At 37.5% G+C, this 27,510-nt stretch overlaps 1 protein-coding gene across 1 annotated transcript in view; it reads left to right on the top strand.

Moving 5' to 3' along the window:
- Positions 1-27,510, top strand: part of COG5 (component of oligomeric golgi complex 5) — a 190,224-nt gene that overhangs the window by 106,706 nt on the left and 56,008 nt on the right. Inside the window, exons 8-10 of the mRNA XM_075741876.1 lie at positions 18,266-18,431; positions 19,525-19,637; positions 19,732-19,809. Coding sequence (XP_075597991.1) covers positions 18,266-18,431; positions 19,525-19,637; positions 19,732-19,809 — 357 coding nt within the window. The remainder of the gene's footprint in view (positions 1-18,265; positions 18,432-19,524; positions 19,638-19,731; positions 19,810-27,510) is intronic.

The following is a 27,510-nucleotide window of genomic DNA, read 5'->3' as shown; positions in this document are numbered from 1 at the left end:
CTAGAACTTTTCAGCTACCACATTTAATCTTTAAAAGGACAATTTTGGAGGCTATCTAGTTTGGATTTCAAAGAAGGAATTGGATGCTGCAAGAGGATACGTAACTTATTTTCTCCTGGAAAAAGGAAATACTTCCCTGATCATTTCATGAGGCGATCAGAAGAGAATGTTCTCCTTCCACAGAATATTCCACCTCAGTGTAGTACTTCAGGTTACAGATTTTAAGCAGCTGATATATGTGCTAAGGATGATGTACTGCAGCAGCAATCAGCCTTTAGTCTGCGAGCCACGTGTAACCCCTCAGGACAACTGACCGAATCTGATACCTGCTTTGGAGAACTCACTGCATGCCAGGCTGCATGGTGATGGTAGCTGCTGCCAGTGGCTGGTGTCTTTCATGGTGGTCTCTAGTGCTTCCCCAATACATTGCTGTGCACAGGCTTTTTAATTCTGTTGCATGCGTGAACACGGACACGCGTGCAACACACTTTCTTGGTGTCCCAGACGTGCCTCATAGCTGTGCATGTGCTGAGTCTACGTCATGATCAGCAGAGGTTTCCCAAGAGTGAGTCCTGTCAAACCAGCTTAGTTTCCTTCTGTTGAAGGGCGATCAGTGTAGTGGACAGAGGTGTAAAAGGTGGGGTCTGATATTTTGTCTGTAATACTTTTACCTGTGACCTTTTCAAATTGAAACTGGGTAAGGATAATCTAGATGAAACTGCTCCATGATCAATGGAGAACAGTTTAGAAAGCCATACACAGCGTTGATTCCCTTCTAAAATGGAAGAATGTATCAAGTGAGTTTCTGCAGGGATTTGCCCCAGGGCTAGCACTATTCGGTGCTTGCATTAATGATCTGGATGATGGAATACAGAATATACTTATTAAATTTACAGACTGCACCTGTCTAAGAAGGATTAAGAGGTCTTGTAAGGACAGAGTTAGAATTAAGAGTGATCTTGAGAAATTGATTTGCAAAAATAGGATGCTATTGTAAAGGACCAAGCGTAAGGTACTGCATGAAGAAAAAGCAAAAGGGAAGAAAAGCATGGTTATATAGTAGAAACAACTGTGTGGATAGTAGACCTGCAGAAGCGGATTTTGAGGTTATAGTGGATGACAGGCTGAACGTCAGCCATATCAGGCAGACGTACAGGAGGAAAATATTGTACTGGGTGGTGTTAACAACGGTGTAGGTTGTTAAACATGGAGGAATCTCTGTGCTCTACTCATACGGAGCGACCCTTGTGCTCTACTCAGCCCCGTGGGTTTTAGTAGTGATTTCAACACATCAAGAAGGATGTGGATTAGCTGGAGAGAGATAGTCAAGTGGGGAACAATGAAAACTAGAATTAAGAATAACAGTTTGGGTAAATTTCTGCTAGATGTTTATATTTTTAGCTGTAGATACAGTTGTTTTAGAGAAGGAGAGTAAACTTGAACTACTTAAGATCTTTCCAATCTGTGTGGTAAATTTAGTAGCTTATTGGAAAAGTCAGCTGATATGATGTCCTGGAACTGACACCTGAACAGGTCATCCAGCACTGTGATAGCAGTGGATGCACACATACAAGATAGCTCACGTGAATGTACGTGAGGGCCAACTCTCCAGCAAGTGTCACGTCTCTGACATACACAACACTACTAGCATCTGTGCTGTCGTCTTCTCATAGGGTAGGGAACATGGCCTAGGGCCCTCTCCTGCACCTGCACAAAGGGAAGTGGCCCACCCAGCCACAAAGACTGGGCATCCCTGCAGTGGCTTTATAATTCACGGTTGACAAGACACTTCTTTAATGGATTTGAAGTTTCACTGATGGAAAATACTTGCTACTGTAAACAAAGTAAATCACCTTGTTGACAATTCAATATTGTATTCCACACACTGATAAGTTTGTGAATCTGTTGGCACACTACCTGATATGGGTATAAGGCCATTCAATACCAGCAGTCTGCTCTCTCGTGTACATAGGCCAGCAGCATTCTTTGAAGGTCGAAAAAAAAAAGGGGGAATCATTGTGGTTTATCAGAATTCTGAAAATCTGAATGATGACTTTTTTAGGTAACTGTTACCTGGACCCTCTTACCTGCAAGGTCATCAGTGGCTGGCTGTGATAAGCAAACCATAAAAGAAATCAAGATAACATTTGTGTAGGATAGAAGATGAAGAAAATTTTAAAAGTAATTAATAAATGAAGATTTGCTGATGAAAAAACATGTCAGGTTTTAAATTAAGAAAACAAAAATGTTAAAATAATTTCGGGTCAGACAGATGAAATGAATATTATGTAGAGTGTTTGTTAAGTAGACCAGGGAAGAATTTACGCTCTTGGAAACAAAGAATGGTGTTTGAGAAAAGGACACTCCATGATGAGAGCTTAAGAGATCCAAACTTGAATAATTTATTTTCCCAAGTAAAAGTATATGTTTCAGTAATGCTAGTCCTTCAGAAACTTATGTAAATCTGTGCATTTAAACTAATAGTTGGTATTTACTAAAGATTTTAGATTAGAGCATGAGGTTGAAATATAGTGCGTATGTTTGTGGTTTGCTGGAACTCTGTGCGTGTCTAAGGAATGCTCTGCACACATTATTAGGAATAATCAAAGAGAAACTCTCTTAGCCTTTTGAGGGGTAATGTTCTTCTAAGATACTACAAATAATTTGAAGGGATCCAGTCAGGAATTTCTCTCAAAATATTTGTGCGCTACTCACCACACCAACTCACTCGCTTAATATAAGATTCTGTTGAAAAGATTGTGTGCAGATGTAGAGATAATAGAATAATGTAAAGAAAGGGTAGACTATAGCTCACATCTTAGGAATTTAAATACACATTATGGATAGATCATTTTTGTGTAAGGTAGTTCACATATATAACCTAATAGATTTTCAATTTCTACATCAGAGGTTGTTTCTTGAAAATCTGAGTAATACTGGAAATCGGTGAAGATGGACGCAGTACTCCTGTAGGTTGACTGAAGCTGCAGAACTTTAGCAGTAAGGCGCAATGTACATTTATACATAAAAATGTCTGTGCACTGCAAAACTAACACTTGCAGTAACACAGTATCATGCTATATTAATAAGCTGAAGGAGACACTGGACAATTTCCTTCAGTTATCAGTCCCCGAATTTCTCCCTTGTACCAGCTGTGCCTTTTGTCCACGGGCGATAGTGTCATTATGTTGAAACTGGAATTGTACATTTTTGATCTTGTTTAGCGTGTGACAGCATTATTAAAAATGTGTATGACGTACTAGTGATCCACTTGAACACAGGTAAAGGACAGTATTGCATACTGAAGATCTGTTTCTGGGAATTCCTCTAGACTTGTATTAAAAAAAAATAAATCAGTCGATTTCAGTCATCAGGTATTTTGGCAACGGTCCATGATTTAAAAGACATTTTGATCCCCCTTCAGAAAACTAAGGCTACTCTTTTACATTCATCTTGGTAGTTAAGAGATATAAATTATCTATGTATCAGGTAAGAGGTAAAATATTAATTTCATTTTCTCAAAAATTGAGTATCTAACATCAAATGAAGCCTTATTAACTCATCTAGTGTCTAAAAAAGACCTTTTGCATCATTGTGTCTGTCTTTTAATATCTTTACTTTTTGTCAGTCCATGTGGCTTTGTTTACTGGTATATAACAAGAAAAATCCAATTTTTAGCTGACATGCTCAGCTGTCATGTATTGTTCAGTCCTTGTGCAAGCTGTTACAAATGTGTGCATGTGTTTTAATGGATCAGTTCATTCAGAGATAGTACTAAGTTGCAATCAGATTATTTCTTTGTATTCATGATAAATCAATAAACATCTCTTTTGATCATGTACGTTACCCAGGTTTCAAGCAGAAGGAAAGCAGCTACCAAGGCTGAGAAACCTGTATGCATCTTCCAGAAATTCCCCATGCCAAGTCTCATATTTACTGCACATTGTTACCAGGTGTGCACAGCAAAAATGCTGTTGCTATTCTCTGGTATTCTGTATGTTTTGTTTTGAGGGACTGGTGTTTTCAGTAACAGTTTACCTGAGTTTGATCTGTCCCTCTACATTAGGTAACTGTATAATCTGCATTCCCAGAATTCCTTACAGTTCCTGTTATCCCTACAGCACCTTTGTGACAGAGGTGAAGTACCAACATCTGTTGTTTGCAGGTGAAGAACAGAGGCGCAGAGGGAGAGAGATCATGGACCAGATTTATAATGCTCCTAGGTCTTGCCATGCACGGTAGGGGCTGCGGCAGTGGGAAATGTGGTGTGGGGCTAAAAGCAAGGTTTGCAATGCCATTTTAGTCATCCAGGTTCTGCACTCCGTGAATTAAGCACCTAAGAATGAGATTTGCAGCAGAGAATGTGAGTGTGTAAAACCTGAACCTCGGCACACGTTTGCAGCTCTTCTGGGGTGGTTTTGCTGGGATTCACCAGCCATTGCCTTTCCTGAGCATAAATACCTGGGTTTCCTTCGAGGCGTGGGTGACTGCTTGTTTAACTACACAAGTGATGAAAAAAACGAAGGTGCTGGTGAAGAAGTATTAAAGGTATTAAAGCACTTCTTCAGGAAGTGGAAATGATGGGCAGGGTCATCCTAAGCCTGAAGGGCTTTACCCTGTGTCTCGTTTGGGAGGGTGACCTGTCCTCGAGCACCGGGCAGGGCTGGGGCGATCGCACACTGCTGTGGCTGCCAAAGGGCTTGGCACTAAGGCATCTCACTAGATAATCTTTTACAAGCTTTTTATTTACTTGTGTAGGCAAGACAATTAATTTGTGCTTAGAGGTTGGATCTACTCAATAAAGATGGTATAGACCCCATGTGATATTCATGGGTCAAAGGGAAGAATAACAGTAATCCAGTGCGGATAGTGTATTTGGGAAGTTCTGAGTTCAGCGCGTTTTTTGAATTTAGGCCTCTGTGACTTGCTGAAAATCACATCTTAAACTGCTGAGTCTGAACTCTCCCTATAATTTAAAAGCAGACTTAAGCCACTGAAAGAACTGCTGTTTCACAGACTGTTCATTAACTGCACTGCTATTACTTCTTACTCAAATTCACGGAGTTGAAACTGATTTTATAAATAAGCTTGCCTGTACTCTGGTGACTTAAAACTGCAAAGCGGGAAGGCACAACAAACAGTATCTTTCAGTATTGCTTCCTTTCTGGTGCTACTCTGGCTGTAATGCAGATGCAATTTAGGGAGGGTTTTTTTTTTTTTTTTGCTTTTTTTTTATATCCCCTTTTTTTTGCTACTCAAAGTTATTTTTTAAAATAGAAATAGAGAAGGCAGAAGCAGTGATTGCTGCAGGGAAGTACTATGGAAACCTGTCACGACAACCATTTCAAATGAAAGTGAATCTTCAGCTGTTTAAAAAGTCAAAGTATTTGTCAGATTCTGGTGTCTCCTCTAGAGGCAGAGTTGGAGAGAAAGGAAGTGTACAGAGAGGTGTTGAGGAGAAAATACATATTCTTGCTTTTCACTGGGGGAAAATGCATTTCTGGACTCAGCCTTGCAGTTACATATCCTGCAACGTTCTTTATTATCTGGGACCTGAAATTGCCCAGTTATTTAATGTGTTACCTCCTTAGACAATAAATTAGACATGTTTACTGTAAAATCTAGCTTGTAATTTTTTCCAACTGATTTTTTTTAAAGAAAACATGGGCAGATGCTTCCCTTCTTGGAAGGAATTACAAAGCTGAAAAGAAGTTACTGGTGGTGCATACAACAATAATGAAATAAATATACCTTTAGCATACATTTCAGTTGTGAATGTTTGTCCATATTTTCCAGATGGAAAATGCAAAGCATGATGTGAATGTGTACTAGATCCCAAGTCACTTGATATTTGTTCTTTGTGCCCTTGCTAAAGAAAACACCATCAAATGCATTTTGTTGTTATTAGTAAAGCACGCAGAAGGTATAAAATGACTCGAATGTGGTACTGCTAGTAATGTTATGATTGATAGGCACGTTCACTGTGCCTTTTAAAAGTTGCTAGTTGTTTCAGCACTATGCTGGTGCATAATAGTGTAGATACATCTATATAAATGTATATAAACGTGAAAGTTTTTGAATGAAAATAAACGTTTGGAATGCCAGTGATTAATCATTAAAATACAGTGTCCAATGGCACTACCTGGGGATATTCCGAAAATGTGCAGTGAATTCAAATACCAAAGTATTTCATCTACCTGAGATCACTAAAGTTCCCAGGCATATTTTGTAATATTTTTTGGTCATGTTCATTGCTACTAGAAGTATTGAAAATCAAAATCTAGTAAATAGAGGAGATTTTTTCTTTTAATTTAAGAAATACTGCTTTTCTTAAAGGATTATTAAGGAAAAAAAGAAGAAAAAGACTTGTTGGTGGAGAAGCCATTCTAAACTAGTAGATTAATCTTTTATACTGTGTAAACGTAGGGAAATAGAGGCTTTCTTTTAAAGTTAAGGGGGTTTATTTTGACATTTGGACTTTAATATTTTACTGCTGAGTTATAAAGCCTTGAAAATAGTAGGCATGGTGATAGTCTCTTTTGTCCTGTGAGATCCTGATCTTTCAGAATTTGATAAGTCTGTGCATTTATTAAAATTTGTATACTGAATTAGAAACAGATTATGGGATTGTGCAGATTTTGTCTGCTTTCAACTGTAATATAGAAAGCTTTATATCACTTAGCCATTGTGCACTTGCCCTATATAGAGGTAATTTTGGAAGCTTAATGCAATTGATGTCCAACTGTGACACAGTATTTTTGTAAAAGTAAAATTCTTCACTGCTCCTAGCCTCTGTAAATAGTTAATCAAAGTGGATTGACAGATTATGTGTCTGGGTTTTTTCTTTCTTTTTTTTGTTCCTGTAGGTGTTTATGACTCATAAATGCAGAATTAGACCAAAAATCTGTGACTAGATAATGGAGTATTTGCAAGTACTTTACTGCACTTTTCAGTGCAGCACAACAAATAGCCTGCACTTTCCATGTTTATTTGTAAGGATTTATTATTCTGTGGCCTTGCTAATCCCATCATTTCTGTTCCTGTTTTATGATAGTGCAAGAAAGTGGTTTATAAATAGTTTCTATAAATGGGTATTCCTGAAAATACATCTGATCTGAACAATATTTTTATATAACTGTCTTTTATGGTAAAGTAATAGGTGAAAATTGAGGTCATTAATGTTTTATATCCCTTCACTCTGCTATGAATCATCACTTAGCTGTTTGCCAAAATCTTTGTATTCTGTTTAGTGACAATTTTATATGAGAATCAGCTGGATAATTTTTTTAAATTCACTCCTGGTCATTTTCTTTGAAAATTCATCTTGATTAATTTGGCCAGTTGCCAACAAAACATTAAAACTCAATCTTCCGTTGTAGATGATGTTTTAAATACATATAAACTTAGAGCTCAATAATGCTTTTTGAAGAATAAGGATAGCTTTACTGGTCCAAAATATTGTAGATACTAAATAAATTCTAAGGAATTAGCAGCTATGCATTGTGTGTGTTAGGGGAAAAAAAAAGTCAGAACATCTTAGAAAGCTATCAGAAACCACCTTTCGTGTTAGATTTTCCCATTGAGACTAGTTGTTTTTAAATAGGAAACACTTAGTTCAGTTTCATACCAATTAGTAAATGTCATTTGTGATCACTAAAAAATTATTCCTCATAGAATATCTGTCATGAAAACACGGGAATGTTTAATAACATTGAGTTCAGCTTTCTTTGCAGACAGAAATTATTTTAAATTAGAGGCTGCTGCATAGTCTGCTTCTGTGTTCTGGTTGTCCATCTGTTGAGGTGGTTTCTCTGGACTGGAAACATGTCAACTATTATGTCTTGGAAAGCTCTGACCACATTGCAGAACTGAAACTGCACTAAGACTAGATAATACCTATAAGGGCAAGAAGGTATCTGATTCTAATGCTTGTAAGATAATTAAGGCAAATGTGATAATTGATTCAGCCATTTATATGCAGAGAGGCATGGGCCACTGCTATGAACAGCTCAGCTGTGAAAGGCTTTGTAAATAAAATATGCTGTAGGGGGAGTGGAGGAGACTGAGGACAGTATGTGTCGATATAGAAATTGGAAACTAAGTTTAGGAGTTGAAGGTAGCTCTGAAGAGAAAGCAATGAATGGAAGGAGCTGTTACGAGAACAAGACTACAGAAGGGCTGGAGGATGGAATGGGAGATGGCTGAGGTGGAGCTGTGAAATAAGGACGTGGTATTTGCCTTGCTACAGATCAAGGCAGGCAGGCTAAGATTAGATCTTGTTGAAAATAGTTGAGGTAAGACTGGAGTGGGAACCACAGAGGTTTTTCTGTATCAGACATTGCAGTGCTTTAATTACATGGGTCTAGTCTTTATAGAATGAGCTTAATCAAAACTGAAATAAGGTAGTCTTCTTCCAAAGTCCTTGTCCATTCCAGTGTTTTATACCAAATTGATTAAAGTGATTTCTGCTTTGGTTTAAATACTCAAAGGTAAGCAGTGTGTATGAAATTCTGCTAGGATTCCAGGGATGCAGCTGAGCAGAGACTGACCCTGGCTTTGGCTGGGTCTCTGTATAATCCATCCCAGTCTTTTTAATTGGTACTTACGTGTATCTGTCTCTCTTCAAAACTAAGGCTACACTGAGGTTCTTTCTCTCCAGATAAGATAGTATGTTATTGTTAAATGTCTCTCCCAGACTGTAATTCTATTTGTGGTTTGTACTGTTGACTGTTGATTGTTAACAGGTTCTGAAATAATGCAATTAGGTGATCCAAGAAAAACATATAAAGCATTAATAAGCCACATCTGCATAGAGCAGAGTGAAAAATATGATTGACTAGCCATGATACTCATCTAAATAAGATAATAAAATTAATTTTGCCTTTTTCTCAGCTTAAAAATCTGCTCTGTGTCTTAATCTTCTCTGAAAAATGGGTGTTTCGTCATGTTCTTGATCTGCTACTCAATGCCACATGAAATTCTGCATTATCATACATTTGGAGGTGTTCTTATGGTAACAAAAGATTTAAAGCTTTGGCTTAGCTTGAAATGGCATACAGAACTGAACACTATGTTGCATTAGAGAGGAGAAATCTTGCATGAAAATACTGCAGTTCCTAGGTGATGAATAATGTCCTCTGCATGGAACAAGTTATGCATTGAACTGCTTATTCTTCTCTTTTATCTTCCTTCTTTCCTTCTGCAGGTATCACCCCCAATAAGTTCCCACTTGTGTGAAGGTTTCAAAAAGCATTACTGGCAAATAACTGAAGTGAGGTGTGAGGACTGACCTTTCTCAGTAGAACTGGATCCCAAATCCATGTGCTAGCTGCAGGCAAAACTAGGCACAGTATTTCTTTTTCTTTAGGTGACTTCAGATTTTTTTTCTTCATCTTAAAGTTTTAGGTAATACAGCTTTGCCCGTTTATTTTTAGAGAGACTACTCATTTATTTTTAAAAAGACTATAGAAGTATAAAATGTATTTCTTTAAATGTAGCATCTGTAACAAAAAGAGGTCAGTCTTGTCATGCTTCTCCCAGTGGCCAAATTTACAAGAGGGCTTGGAAGGCTGATCTTACTGTCAGGGGGTGGGTAACACTGCTGACGACGCAGAAGCGTTGTTAGGTGTGTGTACAGATCCTTGCTCTCTTTCAAACTGGCCTCAGTGAAACTGAGGAGTGCATTGTTACATTTTCCTGGAACCATAAGGAGAACTAGGAAAGGAAAAATGGAGCAGGAGAAGGATGTCTTCTGGGTCATTTGAACTAGCCTGTCTCTACCTTGCAAGGCTCTGAGCAGCCTGATCTGGCAGACCTTCCTTTGAGCAGGGAGATGGATTTGGTGATCTCCAGCGGTCCCTGCCAACTTCAACTGTTCCGTGATTCTATGATTCTTCACCAAATTATCCACAGACCTGAAGTTTCCTGTAGGTGGATGATACAAGGAATTTGAACTTTGTATTAAAATGAAAAAAAGTGTTTTGAAATGCGATCCAACAGTGAACCTGACATTGATGGAGGTCTGTCTGTAGTTGAATATGAAACCAATAACTGAAAAGAATTTAAAATAAAGTAACTTTTTAAAGTTAATTCTTTTTAAATATTTGAGGGCACTTCAGAGCTATCGACAATACGTGCACATATTCCAGAAATGAGATATTGTCACTTGAATAGGTAATTATTATCTTGTTACAAAGACTAGCAAGAGAACAAGAAAACCAGAATGGCTTTTGGTAGATATTAAAATCATTTGGAGTATACCATTTAAAGGATATTTTGGCTGAAATTGGATTTTTTTGTAAACAGAGAAAAAAAAATATTATAACCTTCCTGTAGCTAATTCCTATTCTGAATTGTTAAGACTAAGTAAAACTTGACATTTCTGTTTTGTAATTGCTTTGTTCAACCAGTTAACAGAGAGAGCATGTACATAATGATATTGTGAGGTGGGAGAAAACATCTGGTCACAAGCTGCTGTCCAAAGATCAGAATTAGTATGAATTTTGTGTCCTTATACTTCTGTGCTTCAGTAATGGGACTTGAGTCAGCAGGTGCAGGTTGAGGTTGCACAAGGACAAGAAAGGTGCTACAATCTTGTCCTCTGTGCTCCAACCTTCATCAGAAAGCAACAGCTGTGTTTTTAATAGAGAAGCCACGTCTTCAGCTTAACCGGGCAACTGGTTCATTATTGATGAGGGCTTTGGAGATTGGTGGTGTTGTGTAAGAGGTGAGAGAAGCATTGTAAGAAGCTTGATTTGGCTCAGATGCTCCCATTTCCTTGTTACCTGTTAGTTTTTATCATTTTGTATGATTTCTATCCCGAATTCATACTCTTTCTGCACTCACATACAGCATTATAGGATAAAATTTGTAGTTGTTATAGGCTAGATGATCTAGCTGATCTGTCCTCAGAGGTGCCAGATAATTTCTTTAAAATTGTTGTCACGTTGATAGCCTAAGGCTTGGTAAACTTTGGAATATTGCTTGATGTTTCATGAGATAATTCTTTACAACAGTTCCTGATGCCTTTCTGTTCCATTAGCTCTTAGCCATCTGTTGCTTTGATTACACTATTATAGGGAATAAGTGTTTTGGCAAGCTATTTAGCTGTGTTGAAAAATCTTTTTTCTTTGCTTTCTAGTATTTTATTGCAGTTTCTTTCTTCTTTTTTTTTTCCCTCTCAACCCTTATAGTGCAATGTTTCTTGTTATTTACTCCTTGTTATTCTAAGAAACAAAAGTCTGACCTAGTTTGAGGACATGATGAGGTTTATGGCTGTGCTTTATGGCTGTTTTCCTTTCCTGTGAAAGTCCTTCTACCAAAAGAAGTTGTGTATTCCAAACATGGGCTGACAGAAGGTAGATATAACCTAACCATATTTAAATATTTAGCTTTGGGATTCTTGCCTCTTAAGGCTTATAATGTGCTTTTCTAGAGTCAGGTCAATGTGTTATGTCAGTATTACCTTCGATAGAAAATTATAACATCTTAACCTCTCACTCATCCCAACACTGCAAAAGTCAACACAGGAGGAACCGGAAGATCATTAGAAAGAAGTCTGTATTCTCTGGCTTTACATTGTCAATTTGACCTTTTCATGTATTGCTCAAATTTTAAAGATGAACAGAGTAAAAGACAGATGGGGTGATAATGAACATAGAGACGTGCTTCCCTGAGTAGGTTCATTTTTAGGAGTTGTGATATACCAATTAATTTTTTTAAGGCATGGACTTTTGGAACTGAACTAAAATACTGTTTTTAGATGGCAGCTGAATTTCATTGGCATTTAATTTCTACTTTTAGTTTTTTGTTAATTTTTCCTGCAATTGAAATAGCTGAGTGATACTGCAAAGCAAGAATTCCAACATTTCTTAGTAAATTATTAATTCTGCTCAATAGGTCATTTTGCCTTGACTGTGACTGAGGTGCCTGAGTTTCCTTCACTGCTTACCTGCATGAACTCTTTAAATTGAACTGCAACCTTTGCTGAAGTAACTGCTGACTTTTTTCACTTTTGGTGTCTATAAGAGATGACTGAGAACTACTTGCAATTGGTGGCTGCAAGTGCTTACAAACCTCAATCACTTGGTCTTCAGGTAGTAGTACTTGTCATTAAGGGTGGTAACATTTGTGGGAAAATTATTTGAAGCAGGCAGTGTGTTGTAATGGTAGCAAGATGGAAGAAGGAGTGAATACTGTAAATAAAGATCTGACTGGGGCTTTTCAGCCTCACAAAGGGGTCTTTTTTGGATTATTTAGCTGACCTTGTAAAGCTGTACTGTATTGGAAATTACAGCTGCTATCTCATACAAACAAAATAAGCTGTGTGACATAAACAGAGAAAAGTAACTGAAATAGTTCCCAATATAGTAAATCTATGATTGAATGAAATTATTTAATACCAAGTGCCAGTCAAAGATACTCAGAAGTATCATTCTGGAAACTGTTTTTGCATTTACTCTGGAATGGCTGCAATAACCTTTTGTATTCCCTGTCAGAGAATATATGTTAATTTACAAGTTTGGTTATTTCAGTGTGTTCTAGGCTTATTGTATTTTAATACCGATTATTTCTTGATGGCTAGGGAATGTTGTGGTTTTGTTCAAAATACTATTCATGGTATTTCTTGCTTGCCACATCGTCAGACCACTCTGTCAAAGTGATACCTGGACTAATTAGTACTTATGGATCTTCCTTCAGCTAAGCAACATATGTAATTCTTTTGGTGCTGTGTTATGCTTTTAGTTCTTGTGTGTGGGACATTGTAAACATTTTACCACGTAAGAGGTAAGGATGTGGCAGCATACTGAAATCACAGCTATTGAGTAATATGTATATGTACTTATATATATTTAGTGAAAACTTTCTGTTGTGTTCCTGCCACAGCCTTTCCTGAACAGGGTCATCTGCTTTCTGCAGAATACTAAAGATTTTCAGTCAGAATCACTGTTCTGATTTTAGTAAGCAAAACAGAGATGTTCTTGTGTACATTAGTAGCTATGGAACATCATTTCTAAGTGAGGGACTAGTCCAAGTTTGACTTCTCCGTATGTAATGCTTCCAAACTGTCATGTGAAAGAACATTTCCTCAGAGAGCTGTTCTGATTATGTGGTGCAGGCACTTGTGAAATGTAACTACATGACAGTTAGCAGTTAATTAGATTTCTAACACTACTTCTTTATGAAAGTAGTTGTAATTGTCACAGGTAGCATTGACCATAAATATTTTGGGCAATTAACACATCTTCATTTGAGAAGGAAGTTGGTAGTCCACACAGGTGAAAACCCTGCAGCATGGGGTGGTATGGGCAGATTTGCACTCAATAAAGGAATAATGATGTGGAGTTCCCCAAGACAGCACTAGTTAAAGAAGAAAGGTCCACATGGTGAATACCCTGAGAAGGTAGAGTGTGAGTTTGGAAGCTGTGTTTGTAGCACTTGAGCCAATTAGTTTTGCCTGTCATCCAGTTTTCTTATTTTTGGTTCAGCCTTATGCTAGGAATTTTCCCATCCCCAAATTAGCTCAGTGTCATCACCACACTCCCTTGTGAGGAGCAGGCTTGCTCGTCCAAGCTGCATTTCTAATGATGAAAAAGAATATTGCTCTTTATTTAGCAATGCTTTCAGAAGATTGTTCTGATAACACTAGTGGCAATCATAAAATAAAAGACTACAATGTTGGACATTATAAAATAGTTGCAGTGTTGGCAGTTGACAGAAAAAAATTACTTGGTTCCACCCTGGGAGATATTTTCAAATTAGCAATGTGATATTTATTTAAGTCTCTAATGACATTTCTATCTAGTCTTCACAGGGTTATTGTCTTTGTGGGAAATGAAGTGACCAAATGGGGTTCTGCTCTGCAGAATAACTGTAAATGTCATGCTGGACTGGACAGCATCTTTTGTGTTATTGAGTGTAGTTGCCTACTCTTGAAAACAACCACGTGATATAACTGTGAAAAAAGCGTTCATACTTAATGACTGCATGTCACTTATTTTTCTTCATATCTATGATGGTCTACAGAATCACATGGGATGGGATAAACTGAATCAAAAATGATGTTAGCAAAATGAACAGTTCTTAGTGATAAAGAAAATGAGCAAACGTGTTTGGTACGAACATCTCTTTATACTTGCTGCTGAATGAGTATCTTTATGTTTTGCTAAAACATAAATTGAAATATCCATGCCTTTGTTCAAGTGGTGGCTAATATCACCCTTCTGACCAAGCTATTTAATGTATTGGCTGATGGATGCTGAGAAACTTCGGTGTTTTCAAAAATTTGAGAGAGTTGCTTTCATGGTAGAACTTACTTTTGAGCAAGTTGATTTTTTTTCTTTTTGTTCTTTTTTTTTCATATGTTGAACTGATGACTCACTGAGTCTTCTGAAGCTCTTAAATTTGTGGAATTTAAATTCTATATATCTGCAACATATTATGTTGTGACGTGCCAGATGGAGGAGTGCTTTGAATGGAGAAGAGTATTGTTGGTGGACTTAACTCCATCTCTCCTTAGCTCCCTGCTTCATTATAATTTTTGCAATCTGAAGATCACTGTGGTTAATCTTTGAGTAGGTAGTGTTGCAGGCCTACAGTTTGTGGGGTCATGGTTTTATTTCACTTGTGTATGGTTGTGTTTGTGCACATTAGATTATACTGTACTAACATATTATGAAATGCCGTACTAATTTTCTTTAGCCTCTACTCTCTTGATTGCCGTAACTTAAAGTTTATGGCATATGTACAAATATTTTAGGATGCTAATTTATTGTGTAAAAGGGTGTTTTCTTGTAAGACACTACCTTACGAGAAGCAGAATTGTGTCTTGCTGTTCCTCTAACTGCCCGTGCATTTTACATAGTAAAACCAGCCTGCTTTGTGTTTGGTAAAAACTACTACTTCTGAGCCTTCATTTACAAAATAAGACACTTTAAAAGGAACATAGGATCTTATGGACAGAGATTCTAAGAACACTTACAAATTACTAAGTGTAGTTGCCTGCAGTGGCAGGCAACTTGATTATAAAATACTGCTAATAAGCTCATTAAATTCCATCTCAAAAATAGTTATATTATTTTCCCTATTGTTCCTGTTCGATAGATGTTCTGAACATTATTATCTGATGTGATTCCATTTTCCATTGTAAATCACTTCTGTAGTCAGGGGTTTTTTTTGCTTTGAATGCCTGCTTTCCATTTCATAAAAATTGTGGCAATCTTTTGAATCTCAGAAACGTTTAGCTTTAAGCTTTCTCAAATAGAAGGAAAATATTACAGGCAAATTCTTATAAGTGAAGTCTGTTGGTAGTGGCAAATTCTGCAATACTGATTTTCAGATTTTTGTCCAGTGTGTATTAATGATAAACAGTCAAATTTTGAGATGTGTATACAAGCCTGAAAGTACAATCATTTGTTTTCTTCCTGCTTCCCAACATTTTCTTTCCACATAATAATTTTTGTCCCAAGAGATGCTCCATTTTTTTTAACATATTGTCTAAGCCTAGAAACTAGCTGTGCATAAAAATGCAATTCTCTTAGGATTAGTGATAAACCAACAATGGACTTTATATAGCCTGTCTGGGACATATAAAACACAAACTGTTTTTTGAGGAGAGAGAAATGCTATATGTGAAACAAACAAAAAAGACATTTTATTGTACATTGTCAGGGTTTTAATATATCTCTAATTCCTGTTATACAAGATGAATACATGAGCTAGAAGCTGTCTGTCAGTGGCCGTGTCCACAATTTAAAGCAAATAAGAAATACGCCACCTGCATAATCTTCGTTCTATTCTGATTTTAACTTCGCTGCTAGATTTGGAAGATACTTTGAGTGACTAGCAAGTTTCTATAATGATGTGTTTTGGTTATTTAACTATTCCTAACTTCAGAATGAATTGTTTGACAACTTTTGGCTAAAACCAGTTCTTTTGAAACATAGCTCGGGCCCTGTTGGAGCACATTTTTCTGTCTTTCTTGACCAGTAGCTGCAGAGTTAGTTTGCTAAACTGTGATGTGGGTGCTCTGAGATTCATATTTTGCCTGAAATTATTTGTGCCCATACAGCCTGTTTGTCACGAAACCATCTGTATCTGACCATTGGTCGGTTATTCAAGGCTGGGTAGTGCCCTGCTCACCTTTTGATGCCGTTCTACTTTGTTGTAGTTAATATATGAACGTTTGCTAGAGTCTGACTGAAACCTGGTTGAGTGCTCTTACTATAGTAGTAAGGCATTGATTTTATATTACTGACTTGCTGCCTGGTTTTATAATTGTGTATGTATTCTATAAGAATTAGAACAATTTCAACAGGAAAGGCTGGTAAATGAGGTGAGTCTTTTCTATCTTTGCTTTCCTTCCTTTCAGTTTCATTCTCTTTCCTCCTTCCAGTTTCTTTTCATTCTATTCCCCGTCCTCTTCCCATTTATATTTTCTTTCTCTTGTTCATTCTGTCCCCAAATTCCCTCCTTGCATTATACTACTCTTCATTTTCTGACATCCCGTTAATCTTCCAGTCTTTGTGGCTTACTTTCCCACCTCCACAAGCACACCCACAGGATGCTTAGAAATTTTACAGCATACCCAGTTGTCAAAAAACTAAATCTACAAGTCCCAGACCCATAATACTATGCTGGGAATGCTCATTAACTCCCACACTGTTTGGAAAAAGAAACCCGTACAGTTAGTATAAGGTCTGCAAACCATAATACATGCCTAATATTCCTTCGCTTTCCACTAAACCTGGAAACTCCTTACTGGAGCTGGGGAAGGAGATAGGATCTGGGGTTTTTGCTTCAACTGTGGTTCTGATCTGTGCAGAAACCCTAGAAAGAGTGATATGGATGTGTAGTTACAGTGCCGTGACCTCTGAAACATTAGGTTTGAGGAGAACGCACTGTTCATCAATGGGTCAGAAAAGCTGTTGCAGTAGGTGGATGTACCAGCAGTGAACCCTCAGCACAGCAGCCGCATCGTAGCTTTACTGCAGTGGTACCAGTGCAAGTTCCCCACCCCTGAGAGCAGATGAGCACACCCGCTTGCTTTGACTCAGGAATGCCTGGCTAAGAAATCTGTCACCTGGGGAAGGTGAAGCAGAGTTAGTTGCATTGGTTTTGGTGTAGGCTCTTGATATTAGTGGCTACTACTGCTGCAGCTGCCCGCAGGGAGAGCGCAATGGTGTAAGGCCTCACTGCCAGAGGAGGGTCGAAATGGGGTTTCTAGTGGGACGTGCCTGTGGTCTCAGATGCTTCTGTCCAGTCTGGGTGTCGGGATTTCTGCCAGACCATGTTCTCTACTGCTGGCAGAAGTCACTAAGAAAAATGACAAAAGACTGCATCTCTAATGTGTGTATGATCAACTGATCGCCCCCTCCGCTAATTGCCTGTGAATGCTAAATAAAAAAGCAGTATTCAGTGTATGGATGACAGTGCTTAGTTTCCAAAGGCAATAATTTGAGGCTTTTCTCTTGCTAAATAGCACCCATGCCAGCGTTTAGTGTTGCTCAGTGGAGTTATCATCAGATTTAATCTTAATCAAAGGTCTGTTAAACAACGGACCTGAACAGTTTTTGGATAGTTTTCACTCTCCTGTATTTCGGAAAACCTCAGAGATACCATACAGAGACATTTGAGCTTTTTTACTGTTTTGCAGGCTTTGGAAATGATCACTGTGTTGCTTTGCACTCTTAATTCTGCTGTGAGGAAGATGAAGTTATTATCAACATTAGAAATAGAAATGTAGAAATACAAGCTTAAATTCTGCAGTACTAGGGGCTTGACCTGCTTGCCTCTGCTTATCCTTGGTTAGTATTTTTTTTTAAGCCTGAATCACATTTAATTAACTGTTTGGCACTTAAATGGCAGTATTGTAATAGTTACCGCGTGTTAAAACAATATTACTAGCTACACCATAGCTGAATATAGCTGTACTGTAACTAACCTCAGAATTATTGGATCAATCACTGGTAACTCACCCCAGGTTAGATATTGCCAGCAGTGCTTCCAGTTCCTTTTTTCCTGTTCTTCTTATTCAGAGGATAGCGCCAAAGGAAGCTAAGCAAAGCATTGCTAAGCAATCAAAGGAAATCAACCTCTGTTCTCTGTTATGCAGTAAGAATGGTAGTTATTTAATGTTAAATGAAATGAATTAGCAGACTGAACTTAAAGGTGAACTTGCCCAGTAAAATGATGCCTCATCACGGATAAAAAACCCCTATAGTACAGTTAAAGATAATAATTATTTTTAAAAATTTTCTTTCTCTAGAATCCTACTCAAGTGGGAACTGCTCTTCAGGTTTTCCATAACCTTGGGACTTTGAAGGATACCATTGCTAATGTGGTAGACGGATACTGTGCAGTCCTGGAGGAGAACATAAAAAATGCTTTGGATATCAAAGTATTGACCCAACCATCTCAAACTGTTACAAGAGGTATGATACTTGTTTCACAGAGGATGAGAACTGATTTTTTTTGACAGAAGTACAGTATGTTGTCAAATGGAAGAAACTGTCACATCCAAGCCAGTTACAGGCATGTTTCCCCGCTTGCTTTAACCAGTAGAGGATGGGAGTAGGCATGTCTCAGAAAACGTCTAATACAAAGCGAAAATTGAATCTGTCTATTGTTATTGGGCTCAGAAGTTTTCCTTTATTCTGCACCCCCTCTTTCTTTCCTGACTTGCCCAGAAAATTGTCTTCATTAGTTTACAACTTTTCAGCATTTTCTCAGCAGTTTGTCATGTAAAGATGAATCCAAACTCTGCTTTCTTTGTGTTGGTGGGAGGATCACGGGTAGAAATCATTTGCAAGCAACGGAACAAGGCTGAGACTACATTGTGATGCTTTTGTGAGACAGAAATTGTTTCAAAGCAGTATATTCAATGTGAAGGAATGCCGCAACATTAAACATCTCATTCCCACGTGTTAGCTCAGATACCAAAGAATGCTGAGGAATTGGGCAGGCAGGCAAAGTTGAACTTTGGCAATGTGAACATTTAAAACTTAAAAATAATTTTGCAAAAACTTGGGGATCCAAAACCATAATCACTACCACAATAAAAAAATACAGCCCCTCTCAAGGAAAGCGATGGTTCAGAAGCTGCATGCCCTTCAGTTGGAATATCACTTTTTTTTTTTTTAGCAGTTCACCTATACATTTAAGTCCTGAGCTGGTAATACCTGCATTTTTTACAGCTACTGTCTCTGCCATTTTGCTTTGCTATTACATCCTGCAGCAGTGCTCATTGGCATTTACCTTGGCATTTCTGTGGAAGTCTGAATTGGTAGAGTAGGTAACAGTGACGAACATTGAAGTATCCCCACTGAACGTCAGTTTTTAGTTGACTTCTCAGTTGAGACAACTGAGGCCATTCACAAAGCTCTGTTTTGAAGCTATTTTAGGCCACGTTGATTTTTTTAAGAAAAATTCTTATGTCAGAATGCATAGAGATCTATATTTCTAATATTTTAATTTTCACATGTGAAAGCTGAAATGTGCTGCTGTGTGTATTTAAAAACCATTTAGGTGGCCCTGGTAGAGCTGCTATGCCAACACCTGGGAACACAGCAGCTTTTCGAGCAGCCCTCTGGACAAACATGGAGAAACTCATGGATCAGATCTGTGCTGCTTGCGGACAGGTACTCAGCAGCTAATTGCTTTTTGTCTAGTCATGCAATTTTGCATGTGAGATACTAGTTGTCACTTTTCCTCTCAATAAATTGTTTCTTACAGGTGCAGCATTTGCAGAAAGTATTGACAAAGAAAAGAGATCCTGTGTCACATGTCTGCTTCATAGAGGAAATAGTTAAGGTAAAGTTTTAATTTAGCTGAATATGTTTTAGTAATTCTGTTAAGGAAAATGTGATGAGGGAATGCTTTTGTTTACAATTTTACAGTTCCATAAAAAATTTGTAATTAAATTAATGGGAAAGTGTTGAAAGTCAAACTAACATTGAAAACTATATTTATGGTCTGTGGGTTACATCTGTAGGGTATAAACATGTTCCTTTTATAAGCATTCCTTTTGTTTCCTTTAAAGGGAGCTGATAAGGCACCACTGTCAGTTTTTATTACTGATCATTAATGTCATTCCATAAAATACCATGTGATTTGAGTAATTAATTAAGTCTGTTAGTTTGCACAGGAGAATGTGTCTTCATCTAACACTTTCAGCCATCTGTTTCTCTACTTCTTGGCGATTTCTTTCTTGAAAAATAATCATGGCTGTTCTTTTGAATACCTATTATTTCCCATTCAATTGCATTGTTTTCTACTAATATTTGGAATAATTTGATTAATGGTCTCCTTCAGTGTTAGGAACAGAATTACTGAAGCTATCTCATCTACCTGAGTAGATGAGAAGAAACAAAAACAAAAGATGTGTTTATGCAGACATCGCCTTTTTCCAAGTATATGGCTGGATTTTTAATTTACATGAATTTAATTTTTGAAATATGTTGGGGAAACTCTTCATATGCAAATGTGATCTTCTCAACAGTGAAAGCAAATAATGAAGGTTAAATACAGCATTTAAGTTTATTTGTCTGTTAAGCCCATCTCCAAAAGATACTGCACAGAACATCACTTTTCTATGAGGCACTTCAAGCTTCTCTTTCTGTGGTGTAAAAAAAACCCCCAACCAAACACAAAACACCTCAGAAAGTGTATAAACTTTTAACATATTTTCTTCATTAAAAAGTTTGAGCTGGCAAAAAATATCTATTGCTGCCTGGGTGGAGCCCTTCAGTAGATCAGGATGGTTAAGGAGAAACAGAAACCTAGAGAAGGAGGAGGAACTCTGGAAGGCTCACGAAGAGTTTGAATGGAAATGGAACTGAGATAAATGAGCTTTCAGTGTTCGTGAGTGACTCCCACCCTGAGCCTGTGCTTCTCACTTTGACTATTCCTTTTTGTAGAACAGCACTTGAAAAGCAGATAGGAAGCCTTCCAGTTGTTAAGGATGATAATAGAGCAAATCTTTTCTCATCCTGGAGAATAAATGAACAGGGAAAATGAATCTCAATAGAAGCTAGATGCGGAGCAAGGAAAAAGTCATTAGAAAATAAAATAAAAGGCTTTTGGGTTGTCATATGCTAAGCATGTTCCATGATCTCTCTGATTACCCTTCCTTCCCTGTGATTTAATACTGCAGGATTGCATCTAAGTGACAAATTGTATTTCCCAAATAAAATCCATCTGTTTCTTCACAGTTATCACACTTCCAATTAGTTTGCTCTTCAACAGGTGTTTTGGTGTAGTATAACACCAAGCTGGACAGTTGTCCTTCTCAGTGAGGCAGCTAAGGAGTAGTGGTACATCCTTGTCTGATGCTACTAGCTCTCAGCATGACACGGTACCACTGGTAGCATTGATGCTTTGCTTTCTTCTTACCTGAGGTGGTTCAGTGTAGCACAGTGTTTTTCTTGGCCCTTCTCACATTTACACCATTTGTTCTAGTGTCCTTGAAAAAGGTATGGCACCAGCCTGCAGATGGGTGAAGTCACACCAAACAGTAGAGCTGTTTTTTAGACAAGACCAGACAAGTACTAGATGCTGCTGAAATTCAGGAGTGTATGTACAGACGGCTCTATGAGAGAGTATGAATTGTTGTGTACATCGAAAATAGATATAAGTAAGAAATTGTTATTTTGCCATTTACTGATGAAGATTCCATCTTGTATTAATCCAAACTGAAACAATGTGCTTTCCTCAGCAAGTGTTCTGGAGAGGAAGAAAAGTTGGATTTTCTTTATTGTATTCGATGTCATTAATAAACTGAACAAATGAACAAAACAAACTAAAGGTATTAACATTATACCCATTCGCTGGGGCAGCATGCCCACACCAGAAGATAGGAAAACGAATCATCCTCTCTGCAGTCTGTGCACTAATTACTGTTACTGATGTCAACATTATTATTATAGTCATCTTCTGCAGCAGCTGCAGTACCACTTTGCCTGTCCATCTGCTTCCTTGTTTTGATTACTGCAGTGCAAGTATCATCCTAGGACGCATAAGGGAGGAGGAGACCCAGCCTTTTTAAAGCACAAGTCCTTTAATAGCAAGGAAGCTACTTGCCTTTTTTTTTTTTTTTTTTAAATCATTCTCTTTTTTTCCCATTGGGGACTTTTTGTGTCTTTCTCTTCACAGATAGCACAGCCTACATTTTTTCTAATTTTGTATTATGATCTCAAACATGTGCTTTCCAGCCTTCTAATTACCTGTTACCACAATAATATTTAGTAGTGTTGTATCATGTTGTATCCAAAAATGTAGTTTTAAAAACACTAACTAATTAATTAAAGGATTCACAGAAATTCTCTGTTAAAACAAAAAGGAAAGAAAACAAAATCTGACAGATGGAGAAACTGAGGCACAGAACTTGTAAAATTTATAAATACTGGAGTTCAGCAGCAGGGCAATGACAACATCCTCATCTTTTCTACACTAAGAATTCTCTTACAGAATTCAATTCCAAATTTTTCCACCATTATATATGGCCACGCATTAAGTGACATACCCAGGCTTACATGAGTATCATGGAAGAATTTGGAGATTAAATTCATACTGCACTTTTTTCCACTCCTTCCCTTTGCATATTTAGATTCTGGTGTTTTTCCTTTGCCACAATATGAAATGAATGCAATTTTGAAAAGAAATCATGCACTCATAGTACATTGTAAAAACCATTACATTTCATACTAGCAATGAACTATAGATTCATTATTCATCTGTAAATATTGAAATTACAGATTTAATTTCCAAAAAAGATCTACAAGATATTTAAAGGAGAAATAAATTTCCTTTAAGACTGAATGGACATTTTTGTAGTTTTATCTAAGAGAAAAGGCCTTTAATGATTAGATTTTAGTTGTGGAACAAGGCTAAAAGAATTCATTAAGTTCTGATTTCTAGTTTTGCAGAAAATGAATAGAGATTTATTTATACATTTTTTTAAAAGGTAGGGTTATTGTTTTCATAATGCTGAGTGTAAAAATTAAAATTACAAATAAGATTTAAATAATGTAAAATTGATATTTTTGTTCGCCTAATGACTGGTTATTTATATCACTTCTTTCAATTGCTTAATTCACCTTCGGAAAGCTAATAGGTTACTCTAGTTTATTCTGCTTTATTGCTTCTCTCTTTCAATGTGTAGTGACTAATCCTGCCTCAGCTGTTGTAATACCTAAACTACAATTGACTTCAGTGTAAGTCAAAGCAGAACATATCTTTCTGTGACAGCCAGCTTCCTAATTAGAGATAAGAATCCCTCTAAGCCCCTTGTAAAAGAGTTGAAAATGATCTCTGATCCTCATCTATTTTGGGTCCCTAACTCCTACATAGGCATCAGAGAACAGTTCTGCAAAGCGAGAGGCAGCCCTAAAAGCAGCAAATCATTTTGTAGGGGGGTTTTGGGGTGGTCAATAGAAAGGGTGAGCTGGGGTCTCCGTGCTGGGCAAAGGGTACTCCCCATGAGAGACCAGATCTGCCCTTGATGGCCTTTGGTCTGCTGACGTCCCGCTTGCCAGCAGCTAGGGCACATCGCAGACCCTGCCATTTACGTAAGTCTGGGTAAAAAAAGTGAGCTGGGAGTTGTAGGGAGTGTTATTCTGTACTTGGTGGAGGGCTCTTATCGTTGCCTCTCCTGATGAACGTTTGGTGAGTAAGCAGGCGATTTTCCTGAGTTGTCAACACTGGCAATATGAGGTGTTAATGGTACAGAAGGAAATGTCCTCATCATTACATAAGATAAAGAAGATAAATGGAAAATATGAATGTTTATTGCCCAAAGTGTACTTACATTTCACCTTCTTATTTTTCCTCCCCATCCAAACTTGTTAAAAAACGTTGCCGCTTTATTCACAGCTAACATCACCTATTCACATCCAGTTGACCCAATTAAAAAATAATCCCAAGTGGAAAAAATTGAAAAATAATCTAATTACTGCCTTATATGAGTTCAGAAAATAATCTAGTTTTCACCTATTATTACAAGTATGTGATTTATTTTCCAGTATTTTTTGTAGAAGCAGAATTGGATTACTTGCACATCATTTCTACCATGGTTTCTGTTTATTATTTAAATAATAACAAGGTACTCTGTGGAGATCTAAGCACAGGTGAATGACCAGGTTCTTGATCCCCAAAATACTGAAGATGCTTTTTATGTCAAACTTACAAATTGTCCCACTGAATTCAGTTGCAAGATTTTTGAGACCTCTGTTAAAAAAACAAAAAGGTCTTACCAGTTAAAGGTCCTGATTCTAATTTTGGATGAATCAGTGTGTCCAGACAGCCATGCTGAAAGTAATTTGGTTCTAATTCAAATGGCAGGGTCAGAGCTTGTGCAATGGTTTTCTAATGACGCTGCCTTTTCTCTAGAACTTTAATTCTGTTTCTCTGACAGAAGTGTGCGGCCGTAAATAAAAGTGATGGTGTGGGGGTTGGATGGGTTAGTAGGTTATAATGACCTTTGTTCTTTTTTAGTTCTGGTTTGGTGGGGTTTGTGCAAATTGCAGGTCGGTGATGATTGAAAATTACTTAAGTGAGTTGGTTTTCAGTCAGCTTGCTATTCAAAAAGAAATGCATTTACCGTAAGTGCCGCCTTTTATCATTGTTCTTGTCAATCTTACCTGAAAAACTACAGGCTGAATGGATGTGGTAACGAACCACCCATCCTTGGATGGGGTATGTAGTAGTCAAGGTGAAAGCTGAGTTTGAATTACTGCTGTACATACTAAATCAGTTCTCTGGGTAGAAGAAAGCTGTTGGGTCCCTTGGGTAGTCCCTGGATTTTGAAAACACTAAGTTCATTTACTTGTGGTTGATGCATATCTTGCAGGAATATGGGAGGATTAATTAATGTTTTAAGTAGTTTTGAAGATATAGGACACTGTTGAAGACCTAAGTATTTTTGTTCCTTACAAATTAGTTTTTCTGAGGGATCACTTAAGAATTCTAATAGGGAAAACGCACAGTCTTAACTTTATTTTCTAGTTCAGAAGGTTGTTTTTTTTTAAAAAAAAAAAAACCACCACGTTTTGTTTCTTTTGTCAGCTGCATAAAGAGACCTTTTTAAAATGTTGCGCTACTGCTGGAAGTCTAGAAACTATTACACCTTGGGTATAAACTGATCAACTCGGTATAATGAAATTCTATGCCCTGCAGTAAAACAAAAAAATCAAGGTAATTTTTAAAATCATGGTGTCATTTATTGACATCTGTTCACCTGCAATGTATAATGTAGACAACATTAGAAATCTAAATGCACTGTTCTTTTGAGAAATTTAATCTTGACTACTTTGAGAAGACAGAAAAGGTTTATTGAAAACACACTCAGAATTTGTCTGTTTCTTTACTGATTAATTGCACTACTGAGGATGATGGCTTTTTGTTCACAGTTGAACATTTGGCAATTATGTTGCTATAGAAATAGTGCAAATAGATTTCCTTATTTCTGTCCCATAAGATCTTGCTGTACAAAATTGTTAAATCATTTGCATTGTTGCTTTATTGGTGGAAAAAATATTTAGGCTGTCCTTTAAATGTCTTCTGTTTTTAGAGCAGCATTCGCAAGTCCCGTATTTCTTTATGGCAGAGCCTTTGATTACAGATAGAAAACACTGTATGTATTAGTATGCAAAGCCTGATTTCAGGAGCCTGCAGCAACTAGCTACATGGTAATACTCACTATATTGTTTTACATTTCAAAGAGGCTTCACAATAAAGATGGTTTTTACATTCTACTCAAAGTATCAAAATTTCTACAGGGAAAAATAAGTTGGAAGTGATTGTCATGAAGTGGGAGCCAGTTTAGAATCAGTGGGTCAGATTTATTATTTGAATGTTAGAATAGCTATTTTAGACACACACAAATATGATAATTCACAGATGGGAAATTATACTCATTAAGTTCTAAATTTACAGTGTGGAGGAAATAGAGACATTTGTAAAAATAAATATATGTCTTCTCAGCATCTTCTTGCATTCTTATCTAATACTGAATAAGGGGGGTACTTTCATTCTCATTCCTTGAATTTAGATTTAATGTCAGATCCTAATAGTTATATTAAGAACAGAGCTCAAGAGATTTCATTTCAGTAATAGCAAAGTTAATTAGTAGTTCGGTATGTTTTTTAAAAATGAGCTAAGCTGTTCTGATTTTATGTTTGAGGAGACTTTAAATCAGTTTTCCAGGCTGCAGCATTAATATTGTTGTAGAGAATACAGATCTTCAAATATCTTTGCTCTTATGGTACTGGTACTCAGCTCACTATTGTTCAATGGTTTCTTAACTTACTAGTATTAGTGAAAATGGGTTATACTTTTTGATCTGTGAAATCAAGTCACTTTCATGTGTGTAAGTGGGAAGGGATTTAGCACATGGATTCTGTAAGCCTGTAGTTTTTTCTGTCAAAAATAATCTTGTAATCCTGCAAACAGGCAACATTAATCTAAATCTCAAATCTATACAGCTGAGTAATAATGTCGCTCACATTATTGACAAGTCTGCATGCATGCTATAGTACAATGCACTAAAGATATCAAGACTATTGAAAGAAAGAATTTTTTATATGCAAGTATAAATGGTTTTTTCCCCTGTTCATTCCATACCAATAAAAGAATACTGATCTGAATCCTTTCTTTACCACCAGTCATTGCATAGAAGATGTTTGAATCAATCCATTACGAACGTATAACATAGTGAACGTAAGGTTGCTCATGAATGGCCCAGCTGAATGGCCAGGCCCGGAGGGTGATGATCAGTGGCCTGAAGTCTAGCTGGGTGCCAGTAGCTAGTGGAGTACCCCAAGGGTCAACACACGATCCAGTCCTGTTTAACACCTTCATGAATGATCTGGATGATGGGGCAGAGTATGACCTCAACAAATTTGCTGATGACACAAAACTGGGAGGAGTGGCTGATGCTCCAGAGGGTCGTGCCACCATCCAGAGGGACCTCAACAGGCTGGAGAAATTGGCTGACAGGAACCTCATGAAGTTCAACAAGGAGAAGTGCAAAGTCCTGCACCTGGGGAGGAACAACCCTGGGCACCAGTACATGCTGGGTGCCACCCAGATGGAAAGCTGCTTGGCAGAAAAGGACCTAGGGGTCCTGGTGACCACCAAGTTGAACATAAGCCAGCAATGTGCTCTTGTGACAAAGATGATGAATAGAGTCCTGAGCTGCATTAGGCAAAGTATTGCCAGCAGATTGAGGAGATGATCCTTCCCTTTATTCAGCACCAGTGAGGCCACACATAGAGTACTGTGGTGAGTGCTGGGCTCCCCAGTACAAGAAAGATGTGGATGCACTGGAGAGAGTCCAGTGAAGGGCCACAAAGATGAAGGGACTAGAGCATCTCTCTGAGGAAAGGCTGAGAGCTGGGACTGCTCAGCCTGGAGAAGGGATGGCTCAAGGGGATCTCATCAATGTACATAAATATCTGAAGTGAGGGTGCAAAGAAGTTGGAGCCAAGCTCTTTCCAGTGGTGCCCAGAGGCAATG

The sequence above is a fragment of the Balearica regulorum genome, chromosome 1, assembly GCF_011004875.1.
Source record: "Balearica regulorum gibbericeps isolate bBalReg1 chromosome 1, bBalReg1.pri, whole genome shotgun sequence".
Classification (NCBI taxonomy): Eukaryota; Metazoa; Chordata; class Aves; order Gruiformes; family Gruidae; genus Balearica; species Balearica regulorum.
Note: the sequence above shows the minus strand (reverse complement) of the source record. Positions and strands in the feature narration are given on the sequence as shown.